This window comes from Stegodyphus dumicola, chromosome 1 (assembly GCF_044657685.1).
Source record: "Stegodyphus dumicola isolate Sdum_Otavi_A_Nest chromosome 1, ASM4465768v1".
Classification (NCBI taxonomy): domain Eukaryota; kingdom Metazoa; phylum Arthropoda; class Arachnida; order Araneae; family Eresidae; genus Stegodyphus; species Stegodyphus dumicola.
Genome location: NC_140768.1, coordinates 272,148,837 through 272,169,677, shown reverse-complemented (window position 1 = coordinate 272,169,677; position 20,841 = coordinate 272,148,837). Strand labels below are relative to the sequence as shown.

General features: G+C 33.5%; 2 protein-coding genes across 2 annotated transcripts in view; both read right to left on the bottom strand.

Moving 5' to 3' along the window:
* Window positions 1–20,120, bottom strand: part of LOC118180900 (high affinity copper uptake protein 1-like) — a 122,595-nt gene extending 102,475 nt beyond the window's left edge. The window contains exon 1 of the mRNA XM_035349973.2: window positions 19,931–20,120. The gene's annotated coding sequence lies outside the window, so the exon portion shown is untranslated. The remainder of the gene's footprint in view (window positions 1–19,930) is intronic.
* Window positions 146–1,246, bottom strand: LOC146999551 (general transcription factor II-I repeat domain-containing protein 2-like). The gene has a single exon (XM_085810303.1). The coding sequence runs from the start codon at window positions 1,244–1,246 to the stop codon at window positions 146–148; it is 1,101 nt and encodes a 366-aa protein (XP_085666429.1).
* Window positions 20,121–20,841: the final 721 nt, after the last annotated feature.

Below are 20,841 nucleotides of genomic sequence, written 5' to 3'. Positions count from 1 at the left end.
GGCTAGGGTTTCAATGTCAGTATCAAAAGGATTCTGAAAAATCTTAATTTGATTCGCAATGGCATCAAAGTCCGAGAAACGAGTATCAAAATTTATTTTCAAATCACTCAAAGTTTCGATTGCAAAATCGGTAGGAAACTCAGTCTCAGTGGTGTTGGCTAAATATTTCACATGTTTTAAAATGTGAAAAACATTTACTTCGTAGTTGTGATTGAAACAGTATCAATTTCTTCCGGAATGATTTGATATTAGTGTATAAATCAGGAAGATGCTGGTTTTCTCCTTGCAATCTCAAATTCAGTTCGTTCACATGTTTTGTCAAATCAACATAGAATGCTAACTTCCACAGCCATGCGTTGTTTTGTAATTCAGTAAGAGGGCGATGCTTTTCATTCAAAAAAATTTCGATCACTGCTCGAAGTTCAAAAAAGCGCTGAAGGACTTTCCCACAACTAAGCCAACGTACGGCAGTATGATAAGGTAAGTCATTTTCTCCAATCTCTTCAATAAATTGTCGGAATTGTCGGTGATTCAGCCCAAAAGATCTGATAAAATTAACAGTTGATATGACTGGTTTCAGAACTTCAGACATATCCAAACATTTTCCGCACAAAGACTGTTGATGAATGATACAATGTAAGACTAATGGTTTTGAACCACCGTCATTTTCTACAGCCTTTGACACAAGAGCGACCACTCCTTTATCTTTCCCACTCATGTTTTTGCCTCCATCAGTTGTAATACATTTCAAGTTTTTCCATCGAAGGTTCTTTTGATTAATGGCCATTTCAACTCCTTTAAAAATATCTGTACCAGTAGTTGTGCCATGAATACTATACATATCAAGAAGTTCTTCATGCACTTCATAGCTTTTATCTACTCCTCGAATATAAATCAACACCTGAGCAGTATCTGACACATCCGTTGACTCATCCAAAGCCAAAGAAAACCACTCAACATGTCCATTTTTGTCGAACAGTTGAGAGGATATATTTTCAGCGATGTTTTGTACCCTTAGAGCCACAGTGTTTGCTGACATACTGACAGTTTTTAATAAATTTACCTTTTCAGGGCATATTTCTTCGGCTACTGCAATTATGCATTCTTTGATCATTTCTCCATCGGTGAATGGTTTTCCACGTTTTGCAATTTCAAGAGCCACACGAAAGCTGGCACGAGTTGCAGCCTCTTGTTCAGTTTTGAGTTTTGTAAATGAAGATTGCTGCGATTTCAATCCGCGCTTCATAGCTTCAAATTTTTCTGTCGCAAACTTCCTGTATATTTTGAGTAATTTTGAAAATGTTTTGTTTCATAATGACGTTTAATGTTATATTCTTTGAGAACGGCTATGCTTTCATTGCAAATCAAACATAGCGCCTTGTTACTGGACTCAATTACGAAATACTGAATGTTCCACTGATCTTTGAATTTTATGCATTCACTATCAATTTTTCGCTTCTTTTCCATACTACTAAATCACACACAAAAGCAACAATTCAAATCAAAATACTGTTACAAAGATGTCTTAAACTTAAACACGCACAAACACGTTTTAAGGAGGTACGCACTATTTTATTTCACAACAGTGTCATAGGAACTGACTTCAGTACGTGCTATTAGCGCCATCTGTTAGCGATAGAAGGTACTACCTATTTCCACTTGTGTCCACCAGATGTCGTGTCACCTTACTCCTCATAGCTCGTACTCTACGACTAATCTAGAAATTACAGATAATGACAGGAAAATTAATACAGTCAAAAGTCGTTAATCCGGACTCGTCGGGACTTCGGCGATTCCGGATTATCGATTTTTCCGGATTATAGATCATCAGTTTAAATCTGGTAAGATGGCATGCACAAATTCTAAAATTAAAAATATGAAACCGTATTTTAGGAAATAAAGAACAATTATGATCTAAAGGGTATCAAAATTTACAAAAAAAGAAGCTTAATATTTATTTGTTTACTTTATTAAACATTTCTTTCAATGTAAGTTGTTTCGTTTTATGTGATAATACTTTCTCTTTAATTCTATAAACAGACATAATTTCTTGTTCAGTTAAAAAGCTCCGCTGTTCAAGTCCCCTAATTGCTATGCCGAGAATACCGACTAACTTGTCAATCGAAATTTTTTCGTTTTCACTAACCTCTCTGTCACCTTCTTCATGTCTTTATCCAATTTTTGCAGCAATTTCACTTTTTGTTTGACGGACATCGAGACATACTTTCGTTTTGTAGATCCTTTGGGAGCTCCAAATCGGAAATTGGCATAATCGAAAGTTCAAGTTTACTTTTATAAAATTGCTCTTACAATCTGCAAAAAATAATAAGCTGCATCCAGTTCGAAGATTAAGGTATAACGCAAGCATCAACATTAACTGAAATAGATAATTGTATAATTTTAGTTTATATCGTCCGTTATACGTTAAACGCGCACGCGAAAACGTATTCTGCACTTGCGCACACGCATATGCGCGTGCGCGTAAAGGTCTTACGCGCACGCGTAAACGCCTATGCGCATGTGTCAACGCGGCGCATGCGCAGAAAGTTTTCAGCTTTGAGGTTCGGATTATAGATCATTCCGAATTATGGGTGTCCGAATTAACGACTTTTGACTGTAATATGCAGTGTTGCCGTTTTGCGGACTTCAGTCCGATTTGCAGCCTTTTTTAAACGTTGCGTACTTTTTCGGACTTTTTTTTTCATCAGTGGACTATTTCACTTTTTACCACCGGCAACAATGATAATATGGTTTTGGCCCTCGGAACTTACTGGAGTAATCAGCATGGCCCTAAGCCTGGAAAGTTTGGAGACCCCTGGTATAGACCACCTCTGAAAGTTACCAATATTTCTGAGAAAATAGAAAAATATGGGTATTCAACGTCACTTTTATAAAGCGACCACTTCCAAAAAAGATCAAAATCTCTTGGAGCCGATCACCGAACGGTGCCTTGTATTCCTGATACTATTAGGTATCAGGTGCCTTGTATTCCTGATACTATATGACCTGATCCTCCAGTTACTGCCTTTCAATTGCTTATGTCATCCCATCAGTCGAATTATTGCACAAATCTTCAACTTGATTTGCTTATCACGGATTATTGCCTAGAAAAAAGATTACTATAATTGCCTTACAATAAGATATGCCTTGACGCACCATAAGAAATCAAAGTTTGAAAAGTGACATAAAATCGATGGGGATAGAACACTCCAGTCCAGGCGCCCGTTGCAACGAACGTCTCGTTCAAGGTAATCGCCTTAGACAGATATCGCTGTAAATTCCGCAAATAAAATTTCCAAATGAAAACAACAGATAAATAATAACTGGCAAACCATGATTAACACATTCAGAAAGTAGCTTAACTTAATACACTTTATTCATGTTTCGATGTATCTAATCACAATTGTTTTTCAGTTTTTCATTGCTCTGCCAACCGTTAGAAAAGTACTTTTGCTTTTGGCTCGATCTAAAAAAATGGCAGACTCGAATAGAAAGAAAGTTTAGCGTACATTAGAATTTGGCGATATACACTCACTTCCAAAAGTTAAGCACAGAGAGGAAAATGCTAATTTCCGGAAACCAATCAAAATTGAAGAGCATGCAATTCGCTGCAGATGTAGTATGCCAATATGTTAGGTAATAGCCAATCGCGCTTTCATGTCAAGAAATATGCAAAAACGCCAGTCTTATAAGAAGCCGGCTTTATGAAGGGTTACAGAAGTTGATTGTAAGTGCCGATAGAAGGTGTTTAAAACTTTCGTACAATTTGTTTTCAAAACGTACGTGTTTCTATGACTTCTAGAAGACGAATGGAAGATTCTGAGCGCTGGCGTGCTGCGGGGCGCATTGAAGCAGGACAGTCGATCACAGATGTTGCTCTTTTCTTCGGCGTTCATCGTTCTGCAATTTCACGGTTATAGAAACAATTCCAAACCCCACAGACAGTTGTCCAAAGGCCCGTAGCCGGTCGCCCAAGGGTTACAACCCCTGTGGAAGATCAATATATTGCTATTGTAGTCAAGCGGAATCGCAGAGCGACCTCCACACGTGTGACATCTATGGTTACAGTGTCCATTGGTAAGGCGATATCTGCAGCTACTGTATGCCGAAGATTACATATGAGTGGACTGTACCCCCGGGTACCTCGAGTTTGTGTTCCTCTATTCGTCCAATCAAGAGGGGCACGATTACAGTGATGCCAGGAACATGTCAATTGGAATGCGTCTGACTGGGGCAATGTCATGTTTTACTGATGAATGAAGACTTGCTCTGGAGCCAGATGACAAGCGTATAAGGATATGGCGTGAACAACGAACACGCAATCAGTCCCAAAACATCACGCATTCCGAGGCGGAAGCATTATGGTGTGGGCACGGATTTCATTAGGACACCGCACCGACCTGCACAATCTTTAAACGGGGTTCTTTGACGGCTGTCCGGTGTCGAGATGAAGTCCTAGAACCCACTGTAAGATTGTACGCTGCGGCAGTTGGCCTTACTTTTGTTTTAATGGACGATAACACACGTCCCCATAGAGCTGACATCGTCGATGACTACCTGGAGAGTGAAGGGATTGCGCGTATGGCGTGGCCAGCATATTCGCCCGACCTTAATCCCATTGAAAATTTTGTGGATGCTCTCGGCCGTGCTGTATCTTCACGTTTCCCAGCTCCAGCCACTCTTATTGAGCTCAAAACTACTGCACAAGAAGAATGGCGATTGCTTAATTCTGCGGTGGTTGACCACCTAATTGAAAGCATGGTCGCAAGGTGTAAACTTTGTATACAGATGAGGGGGATCACATATCCTATTAATGTCCTTTATTTCATTTTATGCTGTTTTTCACTTTATACACAATTCTATTTAAGTCTCCAGCATTTCATTATCTGATAACTTAAAAAAATTTAATATTGTTTTCATTTCTGTATATAATTATTGATTTTGTTTAATGCATAAATATATATGCTACTTTCCTGCCGAATTTCGTGTAAATCAAAGCAGTATTTGTTGATGTTTTTGCATTTTACATCTTCGTGCTTAACTTTTGGATGTGAGTGTACTTGCATTTTAATCCCTGCGGTTGAAAGGTATGGCTTTTATGGTTTTTCGTGAGTTATGCAATACGGAGCAATTTCTCTCAGAATTTCCTCAGTGGGGACATTAATTCCTGGAGTGTTAGTATGCTTTTCTTTTCTATATCATATGCACAATCCAATTCATTAAAATTTAAAATCACTTGAGATCAAAATAATCACTAAATGGTAAATGAACTAGCCTATAAGATACTGCTAACAAAACTGAAACACACACACATAATAAAAAAATTAAAATAAATATGCTCTTTAACGACAGACAGTGTGAAAATAAACCCGATATTTAAAGAGCTGAAAACAATAAAGCTTCAATGTGGAAGGCTTTCGTAAGTAAGAATAGTTTATTTTAGTATTATTCGTGATGGAAAATAACAAAAACATCAATAAAAGCAGCCCAGTTAATAAATTGTGTAAATTAAAACCTAGAATGAAACTACTACTGTTCAGACAGCTTTAGCAATAGGATTTCATGATTATTTTCAAGTGTAGCATAAGTGTGGGCCAACTCCCCTTAGAAAAAATATCTTATGGAAGCGCAGATAATGTACGCTTTAGTGTGTTTTGTCATGATTAAAACAATACAATCCTAAAGGCAGTTTACGATTTTCAGCTAAGAAAATAGTTCGTCTATTTAGGTATGGATTATGGCAATGATTATGGTATTTCTGGTACTTACGGCAAATCCCGTCAACCCTTTTTGCCTATTAAAGAAAACACGCCAAACTACGCGATTTTTCGCCATAAATGGAAAAGTCATCTTTAAAAAAAAAAAATGCGTTAATGGCCACGAAATGGCGTCTAGCGAAAATAATTGCTTCTACAGTATACCTCCTTAATAAAAAAATAATGGAAATTTCTAATGAAAAATTAAATATGAATAAATGATAATATAACAAATTTGAAATAAAAATAGAAGTTTTTTTATTGTATTTAGTAAATGTGTTTTTTTGGTTCGGCACGATTGGCGCCGTCTCTTGTTGTCGACGGGATATTCCGCAAGTACCGTATTGCTTTTATTCTACAAGTAAGACTCACTTATCTCAGTTTCATTTGTCTCTAAAAGTAGAATGCATCTGAAAACGGATGGCATACTAGAATCGCCATATGGAAGCACAAAGTAAACTGACTAAATGCTGAGTTGAATAATTGTCCTTGAAGTTCTTTTTTTTTTATTTAATATGTTAGTAATCAATGTATTGCACGGACATTTGTTCGAACAAGTCAAAAATAAGATCAGGCAAATACGCTATTATTTGGTTATAATACTTGGTGCTATATCTTATCAACTGCAATATTCAGTGTTTCACGCAAAATATTTAAAAGAAAAAATAATTTCTGAAAAAATAATATTTGTGAGATATAAAGATTATTTGGATTTGGCAAACACTTGAAAGCTATTTATCTAGAGGAAGATATCCTTTGTGAAAGACTTTTTTTTTTAAGAGAAGCTGGTTCATATTTATATGACACATGGAAAAACCACGAAAACTCCCCTGCAGCCAGCCTGTTCACCAGATTTGGAATCCGGCTCGAAGTACCAGAGTTCAGAGATTTTATTGCTAGGCCATTGGTAGGCTTTAGAAATATAAAGAAACCCCCTTTAGAAATATATACAGAAATCACCTAACTTATTCAAGAGGCCCAGAAGTGGCAGAAAGCATATTAAGTCCCGAAGCTAATCTCAGAAAAGTTCAGCATTATAAAATGATATATTACTAGCACTCTTGAGGGTTCGAAAATACTTTAGATTATGAAAATAATTAAGACGTTGCAGAAGAGTTCGACTCAGAATTTGTAGACGATTGTGGTACGATTAAGACGCATAGAGATTATTCAAAAGAATCAGGTTTTCATGCTCATTTAGAAGGAACTTGAAGGAATACTTATTAATGGATACTGTATAGTCGTTGGTAAATCGAATTCGATGATAATATGAATTATTTGTTATTTATAGTCTGTTGCACTGTAATCCATTTAATTAACAGTTTTAAAGTCTTTTTCCCATTGATGTCATTAAAATTAAGATTTATGTCTTATAGCTGAAAATATGCAGTATATAATCATATGAAATGAGAAAAGTTTGAGCCAGAAAGTACATACTAAATGCAGCATTAGTTTTCAATCCCAGTAACTTATTCTTTATTTTAATTTAAATAAAGATGAATGAACTATATTATGGAATTTCATAACCAGCGTTTCAGCTTATGCACATACTAAAACACAAATTTGCACAAAAAATATATCAAAATATTCCTCGGAATACAAAATAGCTTCTACTAACAACCCCCTTTTCGGGTTATGAACATACTAGCATACAAATTTGCACGAAAATATACCAAAATATACCTCGGCATACAAAATCTGATCGATCGAAGGTCGAGTACAGCACATGACTACATTCTGAATGATAAAGCAAAAATATTCCATTGACCTTGAACTAAAGCTGCATAATACTGCAGTCTCCTTTTATCACACATTGACTTCTTATCGTTGGTTAACATATTTCAAATGACGGTTGTACATTCTATCCAATGTTTCAGATTCTATATTTAGGATATGGCAACAGAGATTAAGTACGTATATCAGTTAGAGAATGTCAAGTATATATTTCAACCCGTCATAACAAACTCAAATTTAACTAAGGTATTGAAAAATAACATTAGATTGGTCCCTTGGAAAGAAACTTCTTTTTCCATTACTTCGTCATGTTTGTTATTATTATTATTAGAAATTTCGCATTGATGCAACGAGCTAATGAATTATGACAGCTCAAAATTAACGGTTTCTAATATTAAGACTAAAAAAATACCTCGAATCTGAAAAGTGAGAACAACTAAATCCATATAAGTTTAGTAACATCAGAGAGGTTAATTGGAATAATTTAAATTCACATACGTTATAAACAGGGTACCATATTTCAGGAAAGTTAATTTAGAGCACTGTATAAAAATTTGAATGTAAGAGAAAACCTTAAGAGTGTTTGAATTAATGAGACAAAATAAAAATTGTCTGAAGAAATAAAAGCAAATGAAAAAGCAAAAAATGCTATCGATGAAAATACTCAAAATACTATAAAATACGTTCTTTAATAAGTCTATTTTAAAGATTCAGTTTTTGTGCTTTTACTTGTAAAATAAAAGCCTATTTCACCTAATGAAAAATGAGACCTACGCTTACATCGTTTTTCGTTACATCTTTGTAATCGTCTGCAAGATATACATAAGCTTTAAGCAAGCTTTAAAAATATAACCAAAGAATGCGACTAATAAAGCTTATGATTCAATCATGACAAAATTTTAAATGATAAAGGTTACAGTCACATGAGCATTACTGTTTTCAAATTACGCCAAAATACGTTATAGACCATGTCATTTGATATAGCATGTTATTACTTCTGTATATAACTGTAGTAATTTTTATTGGTTCATTCGAAACGATGATTTGTTGAAAATCCGGATCACACTCTAATATAGAGAGTCAGGACAATTCAAGACTGCATTTTAGTAGCATTATCAAAATTCGCCTATAATAAAACCACGCAAATTATGAAATTCGCTTGACTTGCCTGGATTTATTGATGGCAACCAATGTATGCTTAAAAAACATTCAAGCGTATCATTTTCTGAATATTCATTCTGTCATTTTCTATTACCGTATACTCCCCTACCCCACAATAAAAGGCCCATCCGTCGTTTAGGAAGATTCTGAAGATGCGAAGTAAGATTTTGGTGTAACAATTAGGCCAAAATTAAAAATTCGAGTAGTAGTTGAATTTAATATCACCCTATACATTCAGCTACATATGTCGCTAAAGGTACGAATAATTCGTTGTGTAACTTAGTTATCAGACGAGCTGAAGTTAAGGGCCAATTCACCTTCAACTTTGGTTTTGGAGAAAAATATATACGCCCAAATGGACGGTTTTGTAACGTTTTGCGTGTTACCTTTATTTATTAAATGTCATGTTCTTCGCACATAATCCACATAAAATTCAATTCAACACCAATATCACAAAAACTTAAAAACAGCATATCTTTAGAATTTTCGATAGACAGTCTCACGCGCTGGAAATAATGTTTTTTTTTTTTTTTTTTTTTTGTAGTGTTGCCATTGCTCGCTTTGAAATAGTTGATTTTGTTAATCAAAAATTCATTAAAGTTTTACAAAAACTGAAATAGATAATAACACAAATTCAAAATTCGGGCTTCGAGGTGCTAATATTCCGGTGGAGGATTACGTTATTCAAAATATGGATCCAGGTACGTTGTCTTTTTCGCATGGTGAAAAACACATATATTCATGGAGATTCTTCATTATTTATTTTCTTTAAATATAATACAGGGCGATAATATTTAGTGGCAACAATTTTAAGAGTGATTCGTTGTTTATAAAAAAAATGGAGTTTTGAGACTAATAACCTTCTGGGATACCACCCCTTTGGCTGAAAAAGTGGGGAAAAAAAAAAAAAAAAAAGAGAGAAATAAATTCTTTATAGATATTTATTACATAAATTCAAAATTAATTTAAAGAAATGACAAAATGTACATTCAAAAATAGAGATTTATCTGAACAAAGAATTTGCACACTCACAATTTGGTTTTTGTTTAATTATATCAATTAAAAAAAAAAAGAACTACCCTATTTTAAACAGAAAAAGCTAAATAAACTAATTAATAAAATTAACTTTTTCAACCAAATTATGTTTCTAATAGAATGTGTTTTTGCTAAGAAAATTCATTTGCATATACAAATAACCCAAATTGTTCATAAATTTGTCACCATGTTGAATTTAAGACACGGAAGTTTTTTGTTTGCATCCAAAATTATGCGCAGATTATGGATAAAGCATTTTCTGATTATCAGAATTCTACAGTATAATGTTGGAGACCTCTGGAGCAGACTTAGTAATAGGTAATTCAGTATTACATGTATCTGAAAGGTAAGCTATTTTATGTGCTCCTGTAATGCCTATGTATTTTATCTAAAATCGTCAGTGCAAGTTTCCATTTATCAGCATTCCATGAATCATTAAGTTCCAAAGCTTTAGAACCTGTATATATTCTCTTTTGAAAAGTCTCATTCTCTGATTTTTCAAAGTCGTTAAATTCTAACGGATAAAACATTTCCCCTCCCCCCTTTTTAAATAGAACATTTCTCTATAATGGTCTCAGGGACAAAAATAAAAAAAAATAATAATAATAAATAAATAAAAAATAAAAAAATTAATGATGCAAAACATGTCTTAATAGAATGCTTGTATCTCAATACCTCCAAAACCTATAGTTTTTTTATTATGGCTTATTTGACAGTTAAAGAAGACCATTACAAAATGAATTTTTTTTTAAATTAGAATTGGGGTTCAGTCACAGTAAAGTCTCAAAGGTAGACAAAAATACACAATATTTTGATGATGTCACAAGTGCAAATATATATTTTATTGCTGTATGTGAAACTTGGATGTTTGAAGATGAATATATTCATGTAGAGGAATTTTAATTAAAGGCATTCATGAATAACACATTTAAAGAGTAAAGAAAAACACTTAGGGACCAAAAATTAAACGCAGTTTAGAAAGAAAAGGCACTTTCAGTGCTTACACAGTTTTTCTTTCTCAGTTCTCCCAATTCTGGAGCACGCGCATCATTTGGCAGTTTGGTAATAGCATAGTAACTTTTACTTTTCGTTACCAACCGTGAAAATCTTTCTCAAGCAGTCGCAAAGCTCTTTTCCTTTTCTCTGAGAAGCGAATTCGTTTTACGAGGAAGTAATGAGCGAGGAGTAAATAAATATATGCGAGGAGTAAAACATGATTCATCATTTCTTCTATGTAACGAAAGATTCCCAGACTTCCGGAGTACCTTTGCAAATTAAAGCAATTACCTCCACAACTTTGATAAGAAAACTGAAGTAATTAAGAAAGAGCAATGACTAAAGGAAAATGAACGAAACCGTTAAGGGTTTGAAAGATTCCCGGACATTAAAAGATATGTTATTCTGCTGACTTTTAATTAAAAGTTATCAGTTTTGCTGAGCAAGTCTGTGAACAGACCTAAAGATTATACTAAATTTAATGACGAAACGAGTACGATGTCATTCATCTGGATTTGTTTTAAGTAAAAAATTCGGAAAATCCCCAGAAAATTCCGAGTCGGAGAGCGATATTAAGAAATTTGAATAATGTATACAAAGATTAAATAAATATAATATTTTGTCAGTGATAAAGGCCTATGATATTTTCGCCATCAAATTATTTGTATATCATTTTGAACTCGAATCTAAGCCGATTTCAAGCTTCAGCAGTAAAGAATATGCTAAACATTCTTGGTTTACGCATGGAAATATAGGGTATTTCATCTGTAGCCCATAAGTTATTTCCTGCTTACACATGATGAGAAAAAAAAAAAAATAATAAAATGAATGTAGGAAGAGAAAAGAACAAAAATAACACGCTGAATTATGGAATGGACCGTTATAGTGCAAATTTAGAAAACATTCAGAATGAATTATAACCATTTACGTCAGACACCATGTTTTATGTGATGAAAACATTCTATCATGTTTTGTTATCTGCTTGGATGAATATTCAGCAACTTTAAAGTCACGCGACCCTATAGGGTTGAAGTAACTAGATCACCAAGGGTTAAAATAAGTCAAATACACGTATTTTGGAAAACCCGCCAACAGTAAACCACCTTCCTTTCGGGAAGTGGTCTTAAACAAGATTATGTAAGAAAAACTTACTAGTATGTACTCGATATGTTCCACCACACAAAAACTCGACTCCAACGGCCTAGATCTTAGTCAAGTTCTTCAATTGCCTAAATTTAATGAACGTTTAAATTTTGTAAATATGTTCAAAAGAATTCCACTTGTAACTTTATAAACTGTAATAATCTACTCCAGCATACCATTTTTTTAAATTGTGCTGTTTTCTTGTTAAAATTATTTTCTTATTCCCAATTTTTGCATTCCAAATCATGTGTTTTTTTATATTATTCTCAAACGATTTGAATCCATGAACACCTCTTTCGTATTATTATTGCAATTCATTATAACATTGTGTTCCCAGTACTTGGTATATTTATTATGTATAAAAGACACCAACAAAAATAACATATACTTAGCATATGTTATTTTTGTTACAAACAGATGTTCTTAATTTGTGAATTTCAAATGCATTGAAACCATATTTAATTTCTTTACGCCCTAAATCATTATTTTTAATAAATACTGGATGATAGGTGTACGGTGGGATTGCACGATATTTCACAATAGGTAAACTCTAGATCCTTTGGAGAGCTTCAGTTCCCCATTTCCTCAACCTTTTCTTGTAATTTCTTATAAAGCTTGCAATTTTTTTTCAGGATTAGTTAGTATGGGAGGACATAACCAGTTGACCCATGATACATCACTGGTGTCTCCCATACTTTTGACTGTATTATGTTAACACTAACGGAGTCAGCTGCTATGCTAGGAATCACTCGGCGAGAAATAAGGGATGAACATTTTTAAAGCACTTCTGGACTTCGATCGCCCAACCATATGCTGCAAGTTTAATTCAATATCGTCAATAAAAATAGCTGATCAAGTTTTTAAGCAAATTATTAGAATTTTCCTATAGTCTTAAACAACAACAACAACAAAATGTACTTAACTGCGTAGTTTCAGAACAGAACACTATATTGCAGCACTGTTCGAACTCATGAGGTTCAGCAAGTAATCATTACGTAGTTTCCTTTCATGCTAAAGCATGATTGTTTACCCTATTTGTGACGAGCTCCTACCAGCAGCCTAGAGGTAAAAGTCTCTGCTCACTTCTAGATTGACCTGAGTTCGATACCAGGGCTGACTGTATAGCAGTTTTCATGGTTTATCCAGTGTAGCCAGTTTCCTTTACGAAGCTATCCCTCCTCTTAGGCAGATAGCCCTCGTGTGCTTTTTTATAATCAAATAAATCAAACTAAAATCATATGCAATATGAATTCGAGCCTGTTTCTCTTAGAGAGCCTTCCACGAACACATGCCTCTCCTTAGGCAGATAGTCCTCATACGCTTTGCGGTTCTCAAATAATTTAAACCCTCGTCTCAGAGGCATGACTTTAAACAAGGGTCTGTAAGCTTTTCATCCCGCGGGCATATTAGCTTCTTCATGAAGTTTCGAAGGCCAAGACCTAGTTGATTCCTCCTATCATGGTGATGGATAGCGTACACTTTTTTTTTTAATAAACACCCAGATTTTTGCGATTGCATTCACACGAGTATGATATTACGAATAGCTTTGTTTTTCACGCAATTTCACCTAACATAAATTTCTTAAAATTGCTTAAACATTTGCAAAACTCTTTTTGTTTCAGAATATCAGAACGTTTTATTTCTCTAATGCCTTAGTTCATTGAATGACCTTTGTTCAACTTAGTTCCCTAAGCTCACCTTAGTTCATTCAATACAAATGCGTTCATTTATCACATTGAATATTCTAGATGCAGTGAAAGAAACGGACTTTTTAATCCCCCCTTCCCCCCAAAACGTAAAAAGTGCAGCATTTATTGGTACTCTGTTATTCATTTCTTTGCTATGATGTTGAATGGAAAAATAACGAATACATAAAAAAGAGGAATATTAAAACAATCCTAATTTTTGAAAATATGTCGTAATGAAAACTTAAATACAAATTTGTTTGAAATAATACATGCCAAAGTATTTGTTAGTTTAACTTGCTAATTCCATAATCACCAGTTTTAGCCGGGGTTCCCAACTTAGATGTCAGATTGAATTTCAAAGTGTGCTGCTGCAAAAACTGATTTGCATCATTGAATGTCGTATGATATAATATAGTCTGTAAGCATGATAATATTTCTGTAGAGGGGTGCGAAAACCTCTCAGGCACATGCAAATAATACACGAAGGAATAAAATATAACGGGAATAATTACAGTCATTTCTCATTTTCGATAATCCTCTGTCAATCTTATCATTTCTAATCAAAACCCGTAATCCTCTTTTTCGACTAATCATCATTGTATGCATTTTAAAGTAGGATTTTTTTTTTATCATATGCCTTTTCGAAGACTGGTTTGTATTTCTACGAAACTCATATTTGAAATATACCAAATCCGTTCTTTGACTATTCCCAGTCTGCGATAGCAAATTCTTCATGGAATTATTACAATTTATCCCGATTCAAAGGAGATTCATTAATGTAAGTTTTTCGGCCGGAGTTAAAGAAACAATATTTAATTTTATGATGGAACGTGTAATATTTTGAAGTTCAAGGAAGTAGCACCCTCTGCTTCATTGCGACAGCAAGACTCGGGTATAATAATTAGCTGTGAGATCTCCTTCACGAACTTTTGAATTTGCTTTGTTTCAGGACAGCTGAGCGTCACCTTAAATTGGTGTTAATTGTTACAAGAGAAACTTATTAGCTCGGTACGCCTGCTTTTTTTTTTTTTTTTTTTGTGTGTGTGTGTGTGTGTGTGTATTTAATTTTTTAATCCGTTGTTATAAACTTATATCTTTCATGGCATGGTACAATTTTATTTGGTACTTTTCCGTTTTGCCGGCGCAAGCGATAAAGTCGCCAATAATAGTACAACCGATGTCAAACGGAATATTCTCGCTGGTAACCGTTTACGCCTCATTTTCAAAACAAGTCGCAGCGTTTTCTTATCAGATTGATTGTTTCTTTCAATACTGGCATATAATTACATAGAATTTTTATCAGATAGTTCAGTTTTATGTCTAAGGCCATTTTCGGTAATTAAGTCAAATAGGATGCAATCACAGGGCTTACCGGAAGCCGAAAATATAGAAAAGGCAAAGTCAAGGGTTAAATTCATCAATTCTAATGAGAATGCATTAGCGAAGTAAAGCACTGCACTTTTACATAATTTATGAGTAAGCTATTCGTACGCATTGAAATATTTCTTGCATTTAAACTTGTGTTCCAAATTAAGTTTTAACTTGAAATTAATGTAGATAATTACTGAGAGCATTAGATTTTTGTAGAGTAGTTTACGTGAGATGAGATCGCTTGGGGTCACGTGATATGAACCGGCGAATCAGGATGTTGAACCATGAAAGCATAGTAAATTCTTAAATTGAAAGCATAGTAAATTCTTAAATTAATGTCTTTTTACAAATTTATTGTCTTTTTATAAAGTTTCAAGCGATATTAAAATGTTTATGCCTTCAAGAAAAGAATTCTTAGAACTAAAATTTTTTTAATATTTTTTATGTGTATACTGTATGTTGTCGCCAATAAAGTCTGCTTGGCGAGATTTGCGCCGGCGAAACGGAAAAGTACCTTTTATTTTATACTCCAGCTTTCATCGATTCCCAAGGTGGTCTTAAATTACATGCTATTCATAATACAAAATATTCTTTCATCCTCCCAAGGCACACATAAATGCTCTACTACATGAATAAAATTTAATCATTATACAGCACGCTGAAACCAAAAATAACAAAGAATTGAAACTAATATTATGGAACAAACGCAATATTTAAGAGGAATCAAGTCGTTATTGAGCTGCAATGCTGGCACAATCGAAAAGTGAGAATTTTGAGTTGTGACCGCTTCCCAGTATTGTAAAATTGTCTTCCTTACGGCAGTAGCACTGGAACATATTTCAGTGCAGCACCGCATAAGAAACGGCAGTAGTTTCCCTGTTATATTACTTAATGTCTCGCGTAGAGGTGCTTGACGGGAGCACTCAATACTGACCCTTCTTGGATTGTGCCAAAGCTGCTCAGTGATTTAACTCATTTGTTGAAGTTTATCTCAAATCATACCGTTATTTGCAATGTTTTGGAAACAGCAACTATCTCTAATGTGTTTTATGCGAATTGAGAAGCGTTCTTTTATTCATCATTTTGCAACAGTCTAAAATTTGAATCATAAAAATAGGCTCTATTTTGAAGGTTACCTAAATATAGGCTATTCTTGGGAAATGAACTTTTAAAAAAAATTTTTTTGGGCTGTTTGATTAATGATACAGAACTGAAACATCAATAATGTAGTTTTAGAATGTTGTAGTATATGTCACAGCGTCGTAACGTAATTAATTTAATTGCTTGTCTTTAATATTTTTCATTATTATGAACCATAAATTTCCAGTATAATTCAGTGTAATGTAAAAAAATGAGAACAATAACACAATTTGATGAAATTTATTATTAAATAACATTAATTTTATACCATTTTATTATTATTATTAACTGAACTTCTACGACGCCTTTTAGTAATGTTTTTTCCTTAGTATATCAGCTAAACATGCCATTATTGCAATTTTTGGAAATATTGCAGGGTTTTGGGTAATTGCAGCGATATTTGATCAAGCATTTCAAAACTACGGAAAACTTCAAACACGTTTACCTAGAAACCCTTTTTTAAGTTGTGCCAGTATTTCAACTCGTAAGACACATTGACAATAGGTCCTTTTCTCGCTTATGTTGATCAGCATATTTCTATAGTTCTGATTGATACTGTTACTATAAATTTTTTTCCAAGTTAAGGATGTTTAAGAATGCTTTGAGCAACTGACTGATGAAAGGGAACTAGTAGAAATGTTGGGCAGATGCAGAATATTTAAACGACGTGACTCAGCAATAAAATAGTACAGTCCCCTTCAAACTAGGATTGTTGAGTACCTTAAATGTGGATGAATATGCTTTCAACAAAATGACACAACAAGCTGGCTCCAGATTCAACATTTTTTGGGTTCAAAGATCCTGTATGCAATAATTAATACCTGAGACTCAGTAATATGTAAGCCCAGACTATTTTACTTAAAAGCTAGTGCTTAGTTCTAAAATTAGTGCAGTTCTAAAATTTATGATCACAACTGAAAGCATTATACGATTTCTACATATACCCACAGAGAAGGTGTTTTATTTTTCCCGGTTATTAATTATTCCAAACTTACTGCACAATAATGAATAACAGTTTATTAGCAATAATTTTACTTAATATGTTAAGTTTTTTGTATAAAATTTAGAAATAAAGATGCAGCGTCGTAAAATTTACAACGGTTTAGTAACTATGCAACTTTTTCCGATCTTTAAAGGAATACAAGATTTAATAAATGGATTTAATGCGAAATCGTATTAACTTTTAGGTGAGATAAATTCAGTTTTCTCCTATACGAAAACTACACAGCTTCTGCAGAAGGCACAGTTTATCTTTGTAACTCAATACTACAATCTTGATAAAGAAAATGCTATCGATGAAACTGCCAAATATCACGTGTATGCAGTAGACAGCCTGAATCTGATAAAACTGCTCTAAATCTTTGAAACAAATTCAATCTCTTTCAACACTGAATTTGTGCATGTCATCTATTTATTGCGATAAACCACGCGTTCCGTAAATAAATTTAAAGCTTCCGATGCAAAATATATTTATTTTATCTGAACTAATTTGATTTAATAACATCGAAATTAAACTATATTTCCAAACATGAAAGCACCGAATAAATGTGCGAAAATATTCAGTGCTTTCACGTTTGGAGTGCGAAAATATTCGGTGCTTTCATGTTCCATATATTGTGGGTTTACAATATTTTTGGATTGAGTTCGAACAAAATCGAAAGCTGAAAAAAGCATTCTTACTTCTGGCCTGTTCAGTACAGGCAGGTTCATGCCGCTGCTTAACTGCTTTGAAAAATTCATCTTTTGTAATGCTGCGTAAGTCTCTTGTTACAATTTTCAGAATCTCTTTAATGCTATTAAAATTAAATTGCTTCCTTAAAATGAAAATTCACTCCAAGGAAGAGAAAGTAGTCTACAAATGCCAAAAATGATGAACAGAAATGGTTAAAAACCGTTGCATTTGATTTCGCTGGAAACCGCTCGACGAGAATGGAATTTGTGAGGGCGCACTGTCGCCCAAAAAGAAAATCATAGTTATTTGACTGAGCATTTTCAAACCTAACGCGCAGAATTCTTAAGCGTTTTTATAAAATATGGAGTTCAACAGTTCTTCAGAAGAAAATTTCCTATGAATTATCCGATTCTAATCAAATAACGGTCACTAATTTGGTCTTTACTCGAAATGCTACCCTAAATTTTTGAAACCAAAGTTTCAGTTTTTGTGAATCTTTTCCAACCCAAGAAAATGACCGCCATTTTTTCCTTTTTCTTTTCTTCTCCCCCCTCCCAGATTATAAGCAATAATCTCCAGCTACAATTTTTTTGAAAAAATAAGGATTTATTCCCGCGTTACCACGAAAACATTACCATTATCCTTTTCTTAGCTTTCGAGTTTACAACAGTTGACTCTAAAGATATAACTAAATTTGTTAATAAATGTAAATGAAAGTTACTATATTCAAGGAAACATTCAAGGTCGAAGAACGGATCTGATAAAGAAAGGTAAAAAAGTCTTCTTTCTATGTTTCCTGTTCAATTTCTAATTTCTATGTTCTTATTATCAGTCATATCCATTTATAAATCCATGGGCGAATACTGATTGGTTATGTACGAACGCATATGGATTCATAGTCCATACTGTAGCAGAGCTCACATTACATGGATTCATAGTCTGCTATATTTGTTAGAGCTTATAAATGGGTTAATTGTTCAGAGTGAAACTGTTTCCGAGTTCATCCATGGATTCAAAATAATGGATGATTTTTTGGAATTTATACTTGAGTTCATAGCATTTAAAGAGTTATGATAAAGGACAGATTGTTAGAATAAAATTACCTACCCAGTATGTGGGTTTCTGCACTAAAATTATTTACGTATGCTGTTACAGAACATTCATTCACAAAGCCAAATAAAGATAATTTATTCATGTGCAATTAGAATGTTATTTTACTATTTATATACGTATTTATGTAATTTTTTTTTATATTTCATACCAACCAGTTAGAGGATAAGTTCAACTTTTAAGAGCTATACAATTTCTATATACAGTAAACTCTCTAACAGCGACCACATCCCTTCGAAAATCGGTATTGAATCTATTCTGTATAAGACAACCAGAAAGACTAGCTGCAGCTGCGAGTGGTTGTAGTTTTTTCATGCATATTCTTATAGTTGACATTATTCCTACAGTAGTTATAGTTGTAAACACGTCTAACCCACATATTCATTCCCGAATGAATTATTTGATTTAGTTTTTTTTTTCGTCTAAATTTCTACGGTTCCTATGTACGTCAGTTTTTTTAATATTTAGAAGTATGCTAGAATGTCCAGTTACGTAACAAATAATAATGCATTATTTTTTGCTGAAATAATTATTTTAAAACAACCTTAATTTAAGCAATAACTAAGATAAATGAATATGACGTAGCTTGAAAAATAATTAATTTAAATAACTTCTTTATAAATGGTTTCAGCTGAGAAAATTCTCTGCTATTAAATTAGTAAACCAATCCCTCTTTTCTCAGTGATACACAACTCAAACCTAATATAACGGCATTAAGTGCAAGGGAAAAAAAAATACCGAAAAAGATCCAACAAATTTATACTTGTAATCAAATAACATGTAATTAATGGTAATATTTCTTAAAATAATCGTAAAGTGGTTATATCCATGGGAAACATTTTACACGAAGGGATAAAAATTAATAAAATTCTCGTCTCCTAAAATTTCAAAAAAAAAAAAAAAAAAAAAAAAAAAAACTACACTGAAAGTTTTTTTAAATAATAAGAAAGAAAGAAGAACAAAAAAAGTTCTTGTTGCAGTCAGAAATAACCAACAAACGTTAACAATCACCCATCAAGTCTTGAAGAGTGCATTTGAAAATGATATCGAATTGGATATTAAAAACATAATCGATGGTTCGTTAAACTACTAAATCAACAACGAAGATTATTTTGTTTACTTACCTAAAATAATATACTGCAAAGCAGAGCAGGAAAATGACAGGCAGGATTAGTTGACAAATCACGTGAAGTCTCAGATCCAACGGAGCAGAGTCACACGTCGGTCACCGCCTCCTGACATAAATCGTCTGCTGCGGCCATAGATCGGCTATAATGAACCGACAGATAGGAAGTATTATTTGAATCGCCAAAGCAGAGTAAAGCCAAATGGATATCACCGCCAGTAACGGCGCCAAATGACCCGTGCCTATTGATAAAGTCAAAAATAAAAAAAAGAATAAAAAAAATTTTGTTCTTTCTTTCCGTTATCTGTTTTAATTTGGACTACGAGAGAAGAAGGGAAAGAATTCAGTCAAATAAAAAGAAAACGTGCGTAACGTAATCGCTTTGCAGCTAAACAAAATCTTACGGACAACACGTGCCTGTCTTTTCTTTTCTTCCTTTTTTTTTTTTTTTTTTTTTTTAATAGTTTTATATTTTTGCCGCATGAGCGAGAAGGAAATGAGATCTTTGATCTATAAAAATTTAAGATATTATATGAAGATTTAAATTTGAATAAGTTTCCGCTGTTGATTAGTTAATGCTAATATTTGCTTTGAATACTAATATTATTACACAGAGTCAATTATTGTCAGCATGATGAAATATTGATACAAAATTATGCACAAGTTTCCTCAGAGATACTTTGAGGTTAAAGAGCAGATTCTAAGGTTAAGCTGTACTTGAAAAGAAGATAAAGAAGAGAGAGAAAAGAAGAGAGAGAGTTTAGATAATTAAAATAAATACTGCTTTATTGAATTACTAATTCAGATGATGCATATGAGGCGGTGTGAAAAAAGTTACACAACTAAATCCCTAATCTCGAATGATTGGTCATACAGCCACGGTTAATAAAATAAGGAGGCTTTTTAACT

Excerpts from the sequence above, each read along its gene's own strand:
- LOC146999551 (XM_085810303.1), bottom strand. The coding sequence starts at position 1,246 with ATGAAGCGCGGATTGAAATCGCAGCAATCTTCATTTACAAAACTCAAA.